Source organism: Taeniopygia guttata, chromosome 13 (assembly GCF_048771995.1).
Source record: "Taeniopygia guttata chromosome 13, bTaeGut7.mat, whole genome shotgun sequence".
NCBI lineage: Eukaryota > Metazoa > Chordata > Aves > Passeriformes > Estrildidae > Taeniopygia > Taeniopygia guttata.
This window is the reverse complement of record NC_133038.1, coordinates 5,657,996-5,678,757: the sequence shown is the minus strand read 5'-3', so window position 1 is coordinate 5,678,757 and position 20,762 is coordinate 5,657,996. Positions and strand designations below refer to the sequence as shown.

The 20,762-nt window shown below is 42.1% G+C and overlaps 1 protein-coding gene and 1 long non-coding RNA gene across 2 annotated transcripts in view; both read right to left on the bottom strand.

The window, feature by feature from the left end:
* Window positions 1-20,762, bottom strand: part of GALNT10 (polypeptide N-acetylgalactosaminyltransferase 10) — an 80,826-nt gene that overhangs the window by 38,927 nt on the left and 21,137 nt on the right. The window contains exons 2-3 of the mRNA XM_032750800.3: window positions 4,096-4,198; window positions 3,077-3,215 (exon numbers count right to left, since the gene is read on the bottom strand). Coding sequence (XP_032606691.3) covers window positions 3,077-3,215; window positions 4,096-4,198 — 242 coding nt within the window. The remainder of the gene's footprint in view (window positions 1-3,076; window positions 3,216-4,095; window positions 4,199-20,762) is intronic.
* On the bottom strand, window positions 134-3,069 carry LOC140685034 (uncharacterized). The gene is made up of 2 exons (XR_012058198.1): window positions 1,497-3,069; window positions 134-1,392 (listed from the first exon to the last, which is right to left on the bottom strand). It is a non-coding gene; the product is annotated as an uncharacterized lncRNA (long non-coding RNA).

Sequence of the window (20,762 nt, the reverse complement as noted above, 5' to 3'; positions counted from 1 at the left end):
ACAGACAGAGCAAGTCAAAAGGTGCTGCCAGAATACACCAGACACACCAAAAACACACCAGCACTTCTGTATTAATTACCAGCAAGCAACTTAGTTCATTCTTTACTCCTCAAAATGATGCAGAGTGCATTGATTTTCTTACTTTTGAAATAGGGGTAATGAACTCTTGCCTTGTAGGGCAGTTTCATTAATAAAATTCTGCAGTATGAAGTGCAGTGTTTCCTTTCCTGCAGGTGTGGCCATAAGTGGACTTTACACCTGGTTAAACAGGTAACCTCTGAGGCCACACAGCAACCCAATGTAGCTAAAAAACACCCAGCAGCTCTTCAGTAGTAGTCTATTCCATCTCTGGAGCCTCCTGTGTCCAGAACAAACCAGTGTGAATGGAGGTGTGTGCAGCGTACGATGACAGTGCCAGCAGGACAAGCCGCCCTGTGCCCAGGAGCAGGGCAGGGAGGTCCCACGCTGCTCCCTGTCCCTTGCACAGCCCCCAGGCTGCTGTGCCCTGCCAGGCCCTGGGAGGCTGTCACTCTCTGCACAATTCCATGCACACAGGCACTCATTCCATGCCCTGGCCCCCGGAAGGGCAGACAGGAATGAAAGCAGCTCTGGCAGTGGCAGCTTTTTCCTGGTACCTTTCCCAGGGCACGGAGAAGGATGTACCTATGTTATACAAGCTCAATACATCTGTGCCTACAGGAAGTTACTCTGGTGCCTGTGTGAGAGGACAGTAACTTATTCTGGGTGTAATGAATTGTCCTGGGGTGCTGCCAAGAGCCTGCAGGCTGTGGCTGCAATGCACAGATGCAAGATGCAAACTGAAGCTGCAGGGACTGCTTTCATCCAGCCCTTGGCATTGCCACCCTAACCTTCTTCCAACAGCTACTAGCTACAGCTCTGTTCCACTATGAACCAAGAGCCCTTGAATTGTTTCTAACTCTTCTTAAACTGGAATCCTCTAATTTTCTGACTAACTTTAACAAGTGGAAAACTTTAGCTATTAAGTTTAACCATTAAGTGTGGAGAGAAATTGCTTCCCTCCAGCTACTGTATCTACAATTGCTTTACAAGTCCTGCAAAATTAGTATTTAATATTAAAAACCCTAGAGGCGCTTAAAGGAAATGTTATCAGGGGAAGACATGACTGTTGAAACAAACAATTGTATGTGTGCACCAGGCAGAGCCAGTACATGCTGTGCCCCATCTCCCCGAGTCCCACAATTAACAGAAAGCAGAGGTGACACATTGTTTGGTACATTAAAGTCCACACAAACCACCTCACACATCAGCTGCCTCTCTGCCCTTCCCCACCCAGGGCAGCTGCTGGGGACAAGCCCAGCTGTGGCCTCAAAGCTTAGGGGAAGGCAGACAGTGCATTTTTCCCCAGGACACCTTCTCCTCACACTCCCTGCTGTCCGTGGGCATGACTCCAAACTCTCTATTGCCTCACTGCATGCAAGGGGCTGTAAAATACAGCTCTCTTCCTTCTGGAATACTCTTTATGAACTCGTAACTTTATGGCTAGGTCTCAGCCTAACTTTGTTATAAACTACGCTCATCAACCTCTCCAGTAAGACAAACCATACCATTTCATGTATATCGTTTTTAATGGGCACAGAGAATGCAAGCAGACCTTTCCAGCTGTGAATTCCTTCTCTGCACACCCCCACTATGGTAACCCTGCTCCCTGTCCTGCTAATCCCAGCGCCCATGAGGCACATGCTGTGTATCCACTGCTCAAGGCCCCCACAATTACAGTTTGCTGTGCTGGGGGAAAAGATTTGTCAAGCAACAAGCAAACCACTGCAGCAGCACCATTAATCACAGATTAAGTCACTGATGTCCCAGACACTTCACTTATTAAGTTTACCTGGGGCTGGAGTTACAAGTTTCATATTTTACAGTAGTTTAAATATCAGAATTAGCAACACTGAGTTGCAATTTCAGGAAACACTGGAGCATGTGAGGCAAAACATTAAACCCTCAGACAACAAAATACTGGCATTATGTGATGTTTAAGTTCCCAGAGCCCAAGGCAGACCCTGTAAATGGAGGCCAGGTAGAATTTAGATTAGTAAACTCAAACTGTATTTCCTAGAATTTGAGGATGGGCTGATCCACAGACATCTTTAGTTACCGGATTTATCTCTATGTTTAAACATTTCAGCTGCATGCTTAAATTATTTATGGTGTTACACTCACTACTATTTTTGATGTGTTTATACTGAGAAAGGGTGTCAAGCCAATGTATTTGATTAGTTTGCTGTGACAGCTGAAGAGGTAATATCTCAATTGTGCAGTTAGCAAATTATAAAACCTGACTTCTGGAACTTGTAACTTGTGAATAAAGTAGATGTTGAATTCAAATTGACTAAACTGTGATAAATACAGCTTTACACAAAAGAATCTCAGATTCAAATGTCTAACAATGCTTTCAGATTAAGAACCTCACAAACAGTATTTAAAAACCTCTCAGCTTTCTATAAACAAGGGCCAAGTCCTAAGTGATGCACCTTTGCATGAGAAAAACTTCTGGCTTGACCAAAATCCAGTTCAACAGCATCTTACAGCATAATGTCAAAAACCAGATGAAACCTAAAGTCAGCATTCCACTGGAACTCATTTCCACCTGTAAATCCTGGTAAGGCTGCTTTTATGAGGAAGATGTCCACAAAAATAATTCCATAAACCTGGTAAAACTCTTCACACATAGCTGAGTGAAGCTACTCACATCTTTTTCTGCTCCTGAGCATACCACAGTCATTTCCAGTTAGTGACCAACATAAGAAGTGGAACCTCTGGGTTACATTAAAGATTTCTTCTGAGCAGGGTTGCAAGTTTAAGTCTTTTGAAATCAAAAAATGATTTTTTTCCCCAGATTTTACCTCTTCTATTTCCCACTGAGATTACTGTACACCATCCTTTATTAAGGAAATACCAGGACCCAGCTGTGCAAGGATTGTATTTTATAAACAAAGGTACAGGAGTCCATAATAAAAAAAGAACACATTTCTGTAGAGGTGGTAATTTAGGGCTTGCAAACCTTCACTCCTAGAAATGCAAACTGTATACTCACTTTGGATGCCTGATGTCTGGAAGGGAACGATTCAGAGAAATTTTATCACTCACAAAGATATTAAAGCCATTTTCCCTGTATGCCTGGTCCACTCGCTCTGCATCAGTCATTGGGTAAGGTTTTCCCTGTTCTCCATTTCCTGTGGATAGACAGAAAGTAAATACAGATCATTGCTGCTAATTAGTGCTTAACGGGCCAGAAACTAATCCATATAGCAGAAAAAAGAGCATCTTATAGTCCTTTGAACATTCCTTTATGAGTTTTGTGCTCTGTGTCATTTAGCACCAGGTCAACCATGTCAATTTAACAATTTTATCTGATAAGCAGTTTTGCTACAAACCACTCAGCTGTGCAAATCAAAGGTAAAAATCTTCCTCCTAACACCAGAAACAGATGAAAGGGTTTTGGCAATGCTGTGGAAGATCTCCAGAATGCCTTTTGTTGCACAGTGGGAAGAATCAATGTGGTTTGAATATCTCAGCACTGTTGGAATTCTCAGCACAGATGGATTTGTGCTCTTGCACTGAAGGGCAGAGCCCTTGCAAACACATCAGTGTAAAGCTGTGACATTCAAAATAGGCCTTATTTGCAATGCAAGACAAACCCCAGAATTATGGAATGGACTTGCATGAATGCTATAGTCCATCCAGAACGTTTTTCTTATTCTTCCTTTCTGGATTTTCCATTTTTGGGAGAGGTACATGCACAGTTTTTTGAGGGAGGGGGTAAGTTTTTTAAAAATCAATCTCCACCTGTCAAAAACACCAAGATTTATGTGATACATTTGCACCTCAAAATAGTTATTGTGGAGTTGAGGAAAAAGGAATTTAACTTTGTGGGATTCATCTGTGTGGGATTAACACAGTTAAAAGATTAAGAGATGAACTGGCTTTAATGCTGCATCATGTCAAGAACATCACCTTGACCCTAAAGTTGAACATACTGTTCTACACTCAGACTACTAAATAAAATCAAAGTTACAATCTATATTAAAACATTTTTATAGCAATCTTACATACCTACACGCTCAGAGTCCCTCCTTATGGCTTCTTTGTTATGCCAGTCCTTCTTCCTTTGTCCATCAGCAAAGTAAGGGTCTTTCTTTTGCCTCACATATGGTGCCTTTTAAACAAAAAATTGAATATATAATAAATACACAACAAATGAAACCTTTCCTCAGCAGCCTCCCCTTCCTGCAAGAGGAAATTAAACATCTCCCTTAAGGTAAGATCATCACAAGTAAATGGCTTTTAGCCTGAAAGGGGTGAGGGAGGAAGGGAGTTCTGCTTGTTTCAGAACTTTATCTGAGTCTGTTAAGTGATATTTTTCCAGGGCACCATCACGTATGCAGAACATTATTTCTTAATCAGAGAATCTATTAAAAACTCCCATTTTCATTTTGAAAACATCCAATACATCTTACAGCCTTTTTGTTAATTAAATAGGATGTACTGGAAGACCTACTGCAGGATCATTATTAATGAGACACTACCACACCTGAATAAAACCAAAATAAGATTTAAAAGGTCATTTATTAAGACTCTTGCTGCTGAACCCAATTAGAGATTCTACTTCATTATGTTGTTCCTGAAATTCAAGTCATGGGTGCTTTGAAAACAAGTCAGCAAATGAAAATCCGCAGTAATCCAATGTCTCCAGCTCAGCTCTAAATGCACAGGATGGAGACTCACATTTCTGAAGGAAAGAGGAGTCATGAGGGGCTGCAAAAGCCTTATTGATTCACATCATGCAGGAGAAGGCAAGTGCAGCCCCAGAGCAGCTGAGCTGGTGAAAAACCACACACTCCTGTCATGAAAAGGCTCACCTGAACTCACCAAACATAAATATCAAACTAATTTGTTTAACCTGCCTCGTGGTTTTCCAGCTGTCCTTAAACAGCACCTGCAAATTCCTGCCTGGTGATAATGCCACCCCTTCTAATCATTCCCACTAAACAAACCACACTAGAGCACACTACCATCCTGTGAAACTTTTACCTCTGTTTTACAAGAACAATTCTTTGCCAGGCCAGCTCACTGACCAGTCTCCTCCTCTGCCAGGAAAAGTCCTGGAAAGCTCTCACAGAGCAGAGCACCTCCTTGCCAGGAGAGTTTGCCAACTTTCTGAGCCCTAGCCTTCTGCATAAGTATCATAATGGGCACAGGAACTACTGGCAGGTCTGAAATCTCTGTATTTTTAGACCTTTTTTGTCTCTTGTTTATAGTGCTCTGGACTGAATGCACACACCAGGAGAATCTGACAATGCCACTGTTCCTCCTGCCATTTGCTGGGATTAAACCTAAGAAAATCCCTTAAAAGCAGTTGCTCTGGAAACCCCACCCACCACTGCAGAGGAAAGCATGGCCAGAGTGTCCAGGGACTAGATCCAGAAAGAAGAATACACAGTGCAGCTCTGAACCTCACATCACCCACTGGGCTTGTGGGAGCCCAGCACCCCAAGCCAAACCCAAACACAGTGAGCAGGGAATTGAGGCAACATGGAGAAAACCAGGAAAACTCAGACCTACCAGCAAACAGACATCCAATCTGTCTAACACAGCATTACTAACGGGGCTTAAATCTCCTCTCTTTCTGGGACTTGGGCAACTTAAAACTAGAATTGCAGAAGCACCTCCCTTCCCTCTGAAAACATCCCTTGGAAAACACGGGTCCATTGCTGCAGGCACCCATGGGGACTGCTCCCCGTGCTGGTTTTGGCTGGGGTAGAGTTAATTTTCTTCACAGGAGCTGGTATGGGGCTGTGACTTGGCTTTGAGCTGGAAAGTGTTGATAAAACAGGGATGTTTTAGTTGCTGCTGGGCAGAGTCAATGCTTTTTGGGTTGCCCTCAGAGAGGAAGGTGCATGGGAAGCTGGGAGGGGACACAGCCAGGACAGCTGACCCCAGGGACATCCCAGACCATGTGGTGTCATGCTCAGTACATAAAGCTGGGGAAGGAGAAGGAAGCAGGATTATTTTTGAGTGATGACATTTCTCTTCCCTGCTTTCCTGGAGAAGGCTGAACACCTGCCTGCCCTTGGTAAGCAGGGAATGGATTCCCTGGCTTGTTTTGCGTTGGGGGGTTTTTGCTTTACTTTTTAAACTCTTTCTCTCAACCCATGAGTTTTCTCACTTCTAACTCTGCCAGTTCTCACCCCCACCCCACGGCAGGGGTGAGCTGCCAGCTGGGACACAACCAGGACACATTCCTCCTGAAACACACTGAAAGGCATTAACGGGATGGATCTGGAGCTGTCCTCCATCCACAACAGGGAGACGGGAAATTTGAAATGCACCCCAAAGGATTCACACCAACATCTCCGGACCCCTCTGAGGGAAGCCACAGCACTGGGCTGGTTCAGGAGGGGCATCTCTCACCATTACACAGCTGTCCCACCACACTGCAGCCTAAAAACCATTAAAAAGCACTTGTGCCATCCCTGCTCAGCGTGTGCAGCCCCAGGCTCTGGGCTGGGCTGATCCTTGTCTTTGTGAACTCAGCGTAGGATAATGTGTACAGGGAAGTAAATTTTCTGCACAGCTTCAAGCCGTTCTTCAGAGGGGTCAGCAATGTGCATGTAAACATCCTCAGAGCAAGCAACAACCTAATGCAAGCAATTTAAACCCTGAGACAGAGGGAAAGCAGGCAGCAGCACACCATCCTCCAGGGCTGTTAAAACAAAGGAAAACAAAAATAGAAAAAAAAGTCAGAGACTGCCACTGCATTACCCACTGCACCAACCAGACACATGGACAGTAGGAAGTCAAGCACACTGATGTATTTCTCTCAATCACAGATAAATTTACACATAAAAGCATCTGTGAACTGGAATAAGCTAACCCTGTCAGGGCCACACATGTCAGTAATTTGTAAACTTTAAATTAAGCAAGAGGGAAAACTATGAAGCACACACATCAGTTATTCAGACCTCTCTGAACTGTAGTGTGGGACTTGAGAGGTGCACAGAGTGAGAGTTATTGATCCTGAAGTCCTGGGAACAGGCTCTGCACAGCTCTCAGTCTGGAGACATACAAGAATCAACAGTTCTTCATGTTGGCACTGACAAAATGAAATGAGGACTGGGCAGGGTGAGTCACTATCAGCTCCTCTGCCTGCACTGCTCATGGTGTTTCTGCCCTGCACAGCTAACACCAAACTGTCCTATTTACACAGGACAAGCACAACATGAACCTCTGTTGGATCAACATAAACCTCCAAGTGGCTTTTAGAACCCTGAAGGATTCACACAGTTCCAGGTCATGGCAGACATGCTGCATTCTGGAGCTTTTTTTGGTCTTTGGCAGAGTTCATCCAGCACTGGAGTCCTCCATTACATTTAATTCAGCTTAGGTAAATGTTAGGAGGTTAGAATATTTCTTACTGTATCCCTTGCAAGCAAACATACAATGCTTGCACTGGTTTTGCAGGTCGCTGTTAAAACACCATAACTGAAAAGTCTGCTGTGAGTCACTGACAAGTTCTGTCAACGGTGTCTAAACATTAATTTTGAAGTGACTTTCAGTGCTAGAAAAGGAATATCAGTGTCTGTGCCTTGGTGACCTTGCCAGCCCTCACCATCCACAGAGCCCTGGAGGGAAGGTGTAGCTGCAAAAGCCCGATCAGTGCTGTATTTTGGGTTAAAAACCACACTTTCAACACCAAGCTAATTTCAGCAGACCACCAAAAAACATCAGTGTGAACCATAAAACATTTGCCTTCCCCCTCCTCGACTGCAGTTCTTATCTCATGACATCACTATCAGCAGAGCTGTGTGTAAGGTTACGGGCAGGGGCAGAGGAAGGATGTGCACATATGTCCCCACAGTCCCTTGCACTGGGAAAATGGGCAGGTTGCTGACATTGATGTGATTTGGAAGCTCTTTTCCTTCTTTCTTGCTTCCCCTCCTCTTCTTTGTAAAAGATGTCTGAGGCTCTAGAAATCCAGACACAGCATACAGGGACCAGAATGTTGCTTTTTTTAGTGGTTTCCTTCAGGGATGCTGCATGGGATTTGACTCAATTATGCAAATCACATAACTTGATGCTACTCCTTCAACAAATGCTCTAGACTGTGGTATCAGAGCAATCTGCAAAACACAGCAAGTTTCCTAGGACTGACTTTTTCTTTAACTCTTAAACAAGCATCTCATTTATGGGGAGTTATGTCATACGTGTAATGCTGTATTTCATCTCAATTTCCACTCTCATCCTAATTTCTCATTAATCTAACTGCAGAGCAGGACGTAGAACGTTCTTGTCCAAACCCTCTACCATTATTCCCCCCTTATGTGCATTTTAACTGTGGAATGCAGTGACCATTGTTTGAACATTGGAGCTGTCAATTCTGCATGGTTAGGGTAAATTCACATTATGGATGTGGATTTCTATCCCTACAAAAGAGGGATAGAAATCACACTTTTGCTCTGCGTTAGCTTCCCATTTTGCAAAAATACAGCTGCTTTTTTAAATGGTCACTTGTAAATAACACGTATAAAACAGATATCAAAGTGTGAAGGTTTCATTATGATCATCTAGTCAGGCTATGTAAGTGCACCAGCCATTGAATTCCATCCAGTGACTCCTCCAACAAGCCCATAAGTCCTATTTCAGCTCAAGCACATTTTCTTTCCCTTAAGAACTGAAAGTTGTTTACCACTAAGGAGTGATTACTTCTCCAGCAACATCTTAAACTGTTCTCCTGCCTGTTTCCAGCCTTCATTTTTTGAAAAACTGAAAATGAACTAAAGTAGAAAGGCATATTAAGCAATACATTGAAAATGGATTTAGACAGATTGCTGTAAATAAGCCCCTTCTGTTGTCTACCACACTGTTACTTAACACGCCGCCAAAGCAATTGATCAGCGTTCAAACGCCAAATGCACAAAAACAGAATTTTAATTTTTTGTTTAATCACTATTTAGTGTGCCTGGCTGCAGCCAAAATAAAGAAAAAAAAAAAAAGAAGTGCAGATGGAGACATAAGCCAAGAGTTTTCTACACATGGGGATTTGCTGAAGCATATATGTTAACCATAATGCTGTACAGATCTCAAACCCTCTTCAAACATTTGTTTTGCTGATTTATTATTTTCTTTCAAATCAAGGAGCCATAATCAGACACATGATTTTTGGAGATAGTATCAAACAGGGCATCTGCTTCACTCCAGACCTCTTCATTTATCTCAGCACCTCAGCAAGTCTGTCTTGCACTTCTATCCTACAACAAGATGTTGAAGATGCCAAAATAATTCCAAAAAAAACAACAGGGAAAGGGAAAGCAGCAAATAAGAACCTTTCCTCTATTTATTAAAGGAATTTGCAACATGAGGTGAACTTGGTGGAACACTCAAGAGTACACATTTGGGAACAACCCAGTTGTCACATTGTGTGACATGGCAAAGCAGAAAGAGAAAACATTTACAGGCAGTAATGTTCTTTCCAGTCTTCCAAAACCTGCAGTACCTGAGGTGTTTCAGGAAGAAAATGTGAGGGAAGCCAGGTCTAGCAGCAAACAGGAGGAATCCTCCCTCTCACTGCAGCAAATTCAGGTTTTAATGATCGTGACAGCATCCATGCCAAATGTAAGTAACCCTTTCATTAATAAACAGATAGCAAGTGTTATTGCACCATGAAGAAATGCAATTCCTTATTTGGATGTCAGAGCTCTATTAGCAAGTGTTGAACAACAAACTGGTACAGCACTCACGCAGCACAAACAGACTCCATCCTTTTTACCGGCAGGAAAACAGCTGAGACTTTCAGATGAGCTAATGAAAAATAAAAATATCACCAACATCAGCTGGAGGCTGCTCCTGGGTCAGGAAGCTGAGCACAACCTCAGTCAATCAAAGCTCCTCAATTACTGGAACAGGAGGCAGCACACTACTGGAAAAAAAGGCTGCTAAAAGCCTGTTGTGTGATCTACCCAAGCGTTTTCAAAAGGTTAATTTTTTAAGCTATTTCAGTCCATAAAAAATTTAAAAGGTACATTAACATAATTCATACCTTCAACATTTCAGGAACTATTATAAGGCAACGCAGGACTAAATGGTACCCCATCATGCAGAATTTTTAAGTGCTCTCAAAGACAAAAAAGCCAAGTTCATCTTCACAGCTTGCTGGGACTCACATCCAAGCAACAGGTTTGAACCAGACTTTAATTTTTCCTGCAGAATGCTATGCCTTGGCCATCATTTTCTTTCCCACCTGTAACATCAGTAATACTGAAATTCAGATTTCTCCTTTGTTTTTGAGGAGGCCAGGCTTTGGAGCATGGAAATATCCTGTCCGGTTCCTTCAGCAGTAGAGCCCCACATAACTGTGGGCACGCCTGGATCAGTCCTTACCCTGTGTCAGAGAATGAAACCACAGCTGGACCAGAACCAGCTGAAGGGATCAATGCAGAAAAGCACAAAGCAGAGCCTTTTGTGCAGAACATCCAGGGACATTTGGGAGCTGTAGAGTTATTAAAGAATATGTTCCTTGCAGAACACCAACTCCTCAGTGGATGGGACAGCCTGCTGCTTTCAGCTGACTCCGCTTTTTAATGCAGTAAGATTTTTCGATCAAGTGCTAAAACAGTACTTGTTTGAAATGAAACTCCCCCCCGGCTTTAAATTCCTTCAGTTAACAAGTTTTATTCAACATCAATTGCTGAAAACCCCTTAGCATAAAAAAAAAATTAATCTAGCAAAAAGTCCTGGATCATCAGTGGATTAAAGTCTGCAGACATCAGCTGAGGACAGTGACAGGACATCCAGCTTAGTCATTTATCTCTGCTAAACACCTCACACTTTGTTCTTTGCTTACCTTTAGATATAATATTATAGTTTTGTGATGTCTGCTGTTCTGAACTTACTGTTTGACTAATTCAGCCCAGGCCTGCAGAGGCACAGCACCTTCCAAGGTCAGCACAGAGCACCAAGCAGCGTTTTCCTCCCTGAATTTAAGCACATCTTGTGATAGCACAGCAGTTTCAGTCTCAGACTTTCCTTTCAGCTGCTAAAACCCCAGCTGGCCTAGTTTTAGAATTCATTTGCCCACAACAGCTTTCTCATCTTTTCTGTTCACTAGAATGTTTACAGCCCTTTCCATCTACAGAACTGCTCCACCTCCCACACTGAGCCTGTCTCAGGAATCTGCTGAACACCGTGGAATAAGCTCCTGCAGGCATTTAGCTGGGGTAAACCACCTTGTTTTCCCCTCAAGCAATAGGAACATTTCTTTGACCTTGCTCTAAGATACAGCAACACCCTATAAAATTCCCAAAGAATATCTCGTGCCCTGGCTAGCCTCTGGTTGAGATGGAGACAACCCCCTCCTCACCCTGCCCGAGCTACGACGGCCACGAGGGGCTCGGACAGCAAACACAAAATGAAGATGTAGACAAAAGCAATCTCTGAACTGCCATTCCAAATAAGATTAGACTTCCCACCCCTCCCACCTTCCCTTTCTGCTTTACAGCTTGCTGGAAACGTAAAACTGGATGAGCTTTCCCAAGGAACCAGGGCACATTTAGTGTTTTATCACACGTCCAAGAGCTGGTTTTGGACTGCAGCTCCTGGCAGAAGCTATAATCCAGAGAGATGCACTTTGTTTTCCACAGAATCTAGTGCTAGCTGAAACTGTCTTAAATACAGCCTTATGTTCACAGAAGGAGGGAGCAAGCTGGTTGGGAGATCAGCTTGAGAAGTGACCATTTGAAGCAGAACCTGGCACGTGTATGCAGATACCCACACCCCATTTAACTCAACTGAACAGCCCACAAGGTGTAGGGCTTCCTACAAGGGCAAACGTTGGAGCACTGTTTCTGAAATCTGACTTTTCAGTAAGCTTACAGATTATGCTGCATATGCAAAAATAGTTGAATAATCTGTATTATGATTTAATAAAAATGCAGGACACAAAACCTATTAATTCCATCATTTTGGTGAATTCCCTGTATTCGAGCTATAAACTGCAGATCAGATTATAGGAATGTTAAGCCAATCGAGGACTGCTCAGATGAACACAACTTCCAAATATGTTATACACAAGCATAGAAGCAAACATTGTATAAAATTAGCAGAAATCTCATTAAAAATACATCACAATGAGCATCCTGAATACCCTCAACACAGAAATACTACACAGAGGTGAAATTCCCAGCATTCAACCAATACAAGATGAAAACTCAGGTGGAGCTGCAGGTAGGTGGACCTGGCAAATGTGTGACTGCAAATTTGACTTGTTCAGTGTACAGGAAAAAATGTACAGCATTTATAAATCTCTGAATGATAAAACATGGCAATTTGTGCCTTTCATTCAGTGGAATTGGGTCCTTGGGAAACCCTGGTATAAGTCCTGGTATAAACTGGCATAACTGCTACAAAAACAGAAATCAAATGATAAAAAAAGATAAGGCTGCTAGCGTTCCAATAATCTCTGAAGCAAGGACAGGACAAAATCTAGCTGCTAGACAGGCAAAAGAAGAATTCTAAGTACTTTCTACAGAGACAGACATTTCAAGAGAAAAATACTTAATTTTGGGGATTTACCAATGTGCAAAGTATACTACCAGGACACTCTGCACTTTGTGATAAAGGCACAAGCAAGACTGCACTAGAACATGTTTTCTGAGGTAAGATGAGCGAGGCAGTTTGAAAGCTTGCCAACAGTTATAGTTCATAATAGTAAACAGAAATGCTCAGGATTTTGCCCAAAAAAGCAGGCAGAGCACCATAAGGCATCCATAAGCCTGACAGAGCTGCTGCAGTCTGCAAGAGCTGACAGTGTAGATCAGATATTTACCTTTCCTCATGGAAATTGGGCTGCTGCCAAACTTACACAAACAAAATTCAAGGGCACGTTATGGAAGGTTTGATGCCTGGTGAGGGGCAGAGATTTGGCAGCAAGCACACAGTAGACTGGCTTCAGAAAGGTTAATACTGTTCTTCTGAAATCTCCAAAAAGGTAAAAAAAGACCCAACGTTCAGCACTAAGGAAAAATATATTCAATCCATATAAAACCTACGTGACAGATATGACTCAAAAACTGGAATAAGAACTGTAGCTGCCACTTTGCTGTGTGCCAGGTACTGAGAATGTGTTTTATGTCAGCACAGTGCTTCCCACAGCAAGTTGCATACCATGCTCAGAAACTGTTTCTTCCCTGAATTTTGAAAGCTACTAGAAAAAAAAAAAAAAAAAAATCTGTATTCTAGGTTTTTTTCCTTGAGCCTTTACCCATCATTAGGAGTTACATATAAAATTAATGAAGCGTCTCTAGCCAGATATTTGAGAGGAGACACAATCTGATTGTTATCTGTGGAAAAGTCAGACCCAAAACCAGAGGATGGCAGAACATCTATGGACAGCATCCACCAACACAGGGAATGATCCCCAGTCCTGCTCTGCCAGCTCACCTTGCTCAGCAGACCATGACTCCAGCTCAACCCTAAAGCATCCCTGGAAATGCAGACAGGTGGCACAATAAATACTCAGCCAAAAGGATTTTAGGGAGAACTTAAGGCATCAAGAGTCCTACAGATATTTTCAGAGTGCACTCTTCCCCCATTTATCTCCTGCTGCCAGGAAGAATTAGCCTGCCTACATAACACACACATCTTGAACCACATCGTTCCTGCTAATTCCAGGAAAGCAAAAAGAAGCAAAAAGCATTTTTCAGTTTTATTTTCCACACTCTTCTGGCAGTACCTTTAGTGCTGACACTGCTCACTTGCCTTGCAGACATTGGGAAATCAACAACCACTCTGACAGCTTTAGTTTAGGGGAAAAAAAATCATTTTTTCCAATAAACTTTTACTATTACTTCAGGTGGTGCTCCAAAACAGCTTTGCTGCCTGATTCTCACCAACAGCATCACTCTCAGCAGAGCTTTTTCTTAGCAGCAAAGCAGCAAAACCCACAATTTTCTGGCTTTCATCAACAGAATACTCCTATTTCCCTTTTAGCTATTTAAAGATTTTAAAGTGAATTCCTTACCACCTTCCTGGCAAACTTGATGCTTCTTGACAGTGTTAAACTGAAAACATCAGCACTGAAAAGAAACATTCAACAGGGCTCTTCTTCCCAAGAAGTTAAATAACTGTTGCTCACACAACTAGCATGTTGCACTCAGCAAATGCACAAAAATCCCAAATTCTCAAAAATGAGAGCTACTGCACAAAAATCTCAAATTCAGTCATCAACCTCTTCTAGAAGACCAGGTCACCACTGATGGGTGGCAAAAGTGACTCAGAGAACACACATTATGGACTAAAAAACCCACCAGGAACCACTCAGTGAAGGTTATCCCATGGATGAGTTCTGTGTACCTTAAAAATAACTTGCATTTCAGTAATGTTTGGAGGCCTCTCAGGAGTTAAAAGCTGAGGTGCCAAGCACAAGGAGAGCGTCTGGCACCCTTTCCCCACTCCTCCCTCCACAGGGAAAGCACTGGCAGAGCTCCCTGCAGCATTCCTGTATGTGCATCATCTCCTCACACTTCCCAAGTTTCATACTCCTCTCACTCCTGAATCTGCTCACGAGGCTTCACTGCACCCCCTTTCCAACAGCACATGGAATTGTGAATATCACAACATCTTTATGCCACCCCAAGGCTTTACTGTCCACGCCTGCACCCTGGGGTGAGGTGAGGCTGACCCAAGGACACGAAAGGATCAAGTCCCTGCTAGAGATGCCCTCCAGCAGTGACCACTGAGCCTGGTTTGGGTGCACAAGGGGAAAATAGAGGCTGGAACAACAAATTAATTGGGTCTGGGAAGAAGCTGGTTGACACTGTTAGGCTTCCTGTGGAAGGCAGAGTATTTCCAATAACTGAAAGATGCTGAACACTTCTGGGGAATTGAGGAAGAGCAGGGCTGGGGATGCAGACACCAAAATATTGTATATGTCTAAAAGGTGACAAATCACTTCTGGATGTCATCTTAAAAGTGACAAACTGCTGCTAACTACAGCAGTGTCAGGATTAAAAAGGAAGAAACAAGCAGCTTTGTGAGACACATAACCAGGCAGACAGGAGAGAAAAGAGAGGTGTCATTGATGCAAAACTGAGCACACTGAGTCTTGTTATTGGTAATATCCAAATTGGAATTCACTCAAATCTAATAAAAACTTACACATTCTGATGCAAACATTCAGGTCATGTGTCAAAACAAGCTTTGCCAGAATCTTTCTAGACCCTGTAAAATTATCTATCGATTTCAATACTGGAATGGAAAACAGGCTTGTTAAATCTGCTGATGTCGCTAACTGGAGAATGGGATTAAAATTCAAAAGCAGTCCTGGCTACAGAAAAAAGCATCAAAAATTTAGGATACAATTCAAAGGGTAAAGAAGACATTAGCTGCACAAATGTGAGACATCAATGATTTTTTATGCAGCTGTTCAGCAGCTGTTCTATCATCATGACTGTATGGAACTCTGTCCTGCTGTTTGAAAAAAGCTAATTTCATCCTGAGATATTTACAAAAACATCACACGCAGAAAAATACAAAATAATGGATGCTGATGAGGGCAGAGATGACTGGGCAGAAAAGGAAAGGCATGCATCACAAACAGCCCTCACACTTTTCCACACTGCTGCAAAAAAGAAAAGGCTAAGACATGAAATTAGAAGTACCACACATGGAATTATGGAAGAGGCTTTACACCTATGTGAGAAATTAATATATTCCATCCTGAGCCAAGAGGCAATTAGACTTGAGGAGTTTAATTTCACCACAAGGATCTTAAGGGAGGTCTTGCCCTTGAGAATACACTGAATTCCTAAAATTTTACATGTCCACTTCCTGGATAGAGTTATAGCAGCCAACCACCTCATAAGCATCCTTTAGGCATCACATTAAAACATACCACAATATTTTCTATTTTCCTAGATCTATACTAGCTCCTTTAGCACAGTAGAACTAAATTCCAAAGAAGCTGAATTATTTAGAGCATCTACTGTCCTTCAGGGTCATTACAAGAGCGCAGAAGTTAGCCCTATGATAAAATATAAATTCTCTTCTCTACGGCATAGTCTGACCTCGCTATAATGAAGCTCCATGGGACTGAGAAAAATTGCTGTACAGCAGGACATTCTCTGAAATACAGTTTTTGTAGCTTCTCATACCAGAATAAAGAAGCACCCAATTTGACTCAAATGTGTTATAGATGGTATTTTTATGAGTCTTGCTCCATATTGAAAGAATACTGCTTAAGCATCAATAAAAATGGAAAAAAAAAAATCAATAAAGAAATAAAACGCATGGATATACATGAGATGCAGCAGAGAATGACAACAACAAACCCCTCAGATTTGCTTAGGTGTTTGTTCTACCAAGTCTCATTAAACAGGAAAAAAGAATTAAGTTCCCCCTGCTGGGACTGTTTCAGAGAGGGCAGGCTATTAGCAGGTCGTGTTAGAGAGCATCTGACTAATTCATTGTGTGTTCATCTCTCTGGAGTCCTCTGAAAATTTATGGTGTAACACCTCATGGCAAAAACAGCACTGGCAAAACAGTGCTGGCTGCTCAGCTCACACAGGGAGCTCCACTTCAGCTCTTTGGAGGAATTCTGAAGGTGAATCTCTGTTCAGCCTTGTACAAAGCAGCATAAACGAATTTAAAGCCTCCTTTTAATGGGAACAGGGTGTGAGACACAACTTGTATCCTAGATTTTGTGTGTTCTCTGGACTCAAGGACAGTTGTTCTGGGAGCATTCAGGCAATGCTCGGATGTTCCTTTTAAGAGCCACATTCATTGGCTTTCAGCACAGACAAGGATAACTCTGCTGAAAGGGGTTATGGTTAATGCTGTTCTGCAATGTGAATGAAGGAAGAAGGGCCACTGCCCTCTGGAGAATGATGTCCTACAGAAAAGCAATGGGAAGATCATGGGTACAACACACAGCATTTTAAAAAGGTTTTCAGAACAGCCTTTGTGACACTGGCAGTTTTTTCCCTCCCTGAAGCAGTGCAGATGTTTTGAAAATGGAGCACTCCCAGCCTGTGGTGTGCAGAGAGGAGAGGCTCCCTCTGCTCTGACGTTTGTCTGCACTCACAGGTAACATCAGTCAGACTTCCTCAATCCTGTGATGTGGTGAACTGCAATCAAACAGAACTGCTTTAACAAAAACTTCATCTCCTTCAAGCTCTCTGGTTGTTAAATGCTCTGCCAGACTTGCACATCTGTTGAGTGAGGAAGTGACCTTGGAGGAGAGTAAGGATGCTGAAGAAACTGCAGGGAACAAAGAGATGCAATTACTGATGATGAACTGGTCTTATTACCATAGAAGACTGAAGTTCAAGTCTTGATCTGTGTCATAAGTGAAGAATCAATCTGGTTAATTTTGCCAATAGCCATTCTTTGGAAACCATTTTTCATTACTACCCAAGAAAGAGCTCTGACCTGAGGAGTGAGAGCATTAACCAGAGCATTTGGGGGCAGCCAACTCTGCCTGAGAGCTGCTGCCCTTCAGACCCATCTCCTGACCACAGAAAGCTTTCACAGAGATCCCTTTTGCTTGCAACAACAGCCTGTTTCACACACACTTCATGCAGAGAATCTTAAAAACCCTGCCAATACCGGAATACTATTAAATATTAATTCAAGACTAGGATAATGGGCATGGCGGTTCCTTCCTCTCTTCCTGCAAGTCAAAAATTAGTTTTCCATCCAAGAATGATTTTGAAGAAACTATACTACATATACATATGTAGCAACACAGCTGTCACAAGTTTTTATCAAAAGTGACAAGCTCATGGTGTGATCATTACAATGTCTTAAAACCTTTCAGCACAAAAGAACAGCTAAAAAGTCCTGAATGACTTTGCTCAGGAGATGGACATCATGTGTGCTCCAGCTGACCTTACTAATGATCATTCAAGCTTCAAAACTGCTACTAAAGTCTCCGTTGTAAGCAATTATTTGCTCCTGTGCAAAAATGTTCATTTCATGCTCTGTAAACACATCTCCTTTAGAAAGACCAGCCTGCCCATAAAGATTGCTTCTGACAGCCTGCTGACCATCTCCTGCAGCAAGTGCCTGGAGCATCTTTTGGAGGCAGAAACATCTGTTCTCCCCTCCCAGAGAAGAGAACATGTTTACAGGTGAGCCATGTACAATGACCTTGACAAAAGCCAGCTGGAAAGTGTTGGCACTTAAGTAAGACAGAGTAACTTGACACTGTAAAATTAAAGATAGAAGCAACTGCTTTCAAGTAGCTGTAATAATTTGTCATAGCATTTAATCAACTAACCTCTTGTGGAAAACATCCCCTCTGCAGTGCTGCTCTCAGGGTAAGGATTCATGGATGAGACAGGCTGTGGTAGGAAAGATGGCTTTTTAAGTAAAGGTGGAACTGCAACTGGATGGGTGGTTGTCAAGCTTCAGGGGAAAAAAGCACCACACTGGTTACCAAAACTAGCAGTAATAAGCAGGCAGATTATTTAGCCCAAACCACAGACAGCCACACCTAATCCTGTGAGCAGTCTCTACCCATGAGATCATGACAAATGATGCTATACTGCAAGTGTGTTTTGCCCAAGACCATTAGTCTGAATCCCAAATCCATCATACAGTGCCAGTTTTGGGTGTCAGCACATGCAAGACCACTGGGAGACAAACTACATATTTTAAGGTAATATGAAAAAAAAAAAAAAAAAAAAAAGAGAAAAGCAACTGCCTTCGCAAAACATAAGATAAATGTTCAATGTGGAAGTTGCCACCTTTTCTAGAAAGGCAAAAGAATCATAAATATGCCAGACATTTAATGCATGGAAACAAGTCAGCTTTGAATAATTTTATGCTATTAAGAGATGCACACTGAATATGCACACTGAATATGGACCCAGATCACTTCATAATTCATATCTAAAACATACTAAAAGTCAGCCGTGGCATTTCACAGCAAGATGCCAACCAGAGCGGTCTTTCAGATGCATCTAAATTCACTTCACCATGCAGACAGAGCAAGGAAACACTTTCACCCCTCCTCGGTATCTACTTCAGAGAAAAGCGCCACTTCTCTCAGTCCTTCTTCACAGATGACTTCAACCAGATCTATTTTCCCATGCCTCATGTTACAAAACACTCCAGAGGCCACATATAAAGTGAATTAGTCTTTTTTATTTTTAAGAACAGCTTCTGAAACTTGAAGTAAGCAAAGAGACTTCAAGATTTAAGCGCCCACATGATACTCCCAGATTAGGAAATATTTATGCATTTCCATAAATTTACCAATGTGCAAAGAGGCAAGACAAGTTCACCATCCCAAAAAGCCTAAGCCAGAGCAGTTGACTATTATGAATTATAAAAGTAAAAAGCTCAGATAAATGTCTATGTTTCAGTAATCCCATTTAGGACAGCTGCTCAGAAGAGCCTTTGTAGGACTGGATTTTCACAAATTACATTAACAGGAGGGAGGACCATAACACTTACTGTAATGACGAGATGTCAATTTTGCCAAAAAGTAAAAAGAAAGATTCTTAGTACATGCAATTCAGTGGAATTAGTGTCCAATTTGCATAACAAAACAAAAATCAAGGCTGCTCTGTACTTTCAAGTAAAGCTAATCTTAGATTGATAAATTCTGACACTTTTGTCCATGGTCTGAAGTAAATCCTTGCAAATTCTTTGAAGGGGTGAGACCAACAGTCTTTTTACTCTACACAGCTGAGCAGAAGCAGTTTGCTGAATTACACTGCTGTTCTACACTCATCATCTTCGGAAGCAGAGCTCAGTTTAAAGGCTTTTTTCTTGTCTCAAATCCAGCTTCTCTCATCGATCTGGTTGCAGTCCCCATCCAGAGCCATGCCAGCACAGTGGAGGGGAAAGTAAACTGGAAGATGGGGGCAAGATCATCAAATTGCTTCTATTACTGAGACAACCCCTGTCAAAGTCCTCCTCAACAGGCCCTGGTTACTGGATCCTCATTTTTCAGGCAGCAGAGCACATTCAGGCAATTAATTTACTATTCTTCTGCCATCTCTACCACTCCAAAAAAGTCAAACTCTTTCAGGCTTCCTCACACAGGAACATGTATCAATGTCCACCTCCCCCTACCTTTTAGGCTTATCAAACCTAAGAGGTTAAAAACCTCTTCAAGCAGAAGGTTGTTTTTCTCAAAAGAGAAGGGAAACCTCAGTGCCAGCCATAAAGGAATCAATAAATAATTATTAGTAGGTGAGAAATTCAACACATTTTTGTCTGCTTAGTACACCTATTTTTACATCTCCAAACAGCTGAATCTAATTAGTTGCTGCAATTTAAGCCACCTTCCCTATATGAAACTTTAAACAGGCACTTGCTTTAGTTTCTAGAACTGCATCAAACCTGTGTTAGCATTTTAATCTCAGTGTCAGACAAAGAAGAGCCTGATTAAATGACAACTCCACAGTAACACTGTTCTATTTAATCTTTTTTGCAAGCTTAGAAAGACCTTTGCATAAAAAAAACCCAAAACCAGAAAAACAAACCCAAAACACCAAAACCAACCCAATGCTCATGTAGTTATAAAAGCTTTCATCACTTAATCCTCTCTTCTGTAAGAACTCTCCTGACTGTCTGGAACTCTTTCTGCAGCAGTTCTCACTGCAGTAAGCTGAACATGTCCTCCAAGAGGGGGAAAGTCTGAAGAAACTACAGTACATGATGAGTGACATGGGAAAATCAAATACTTTAACCTCCAAAATGTCTTTAAATTCATT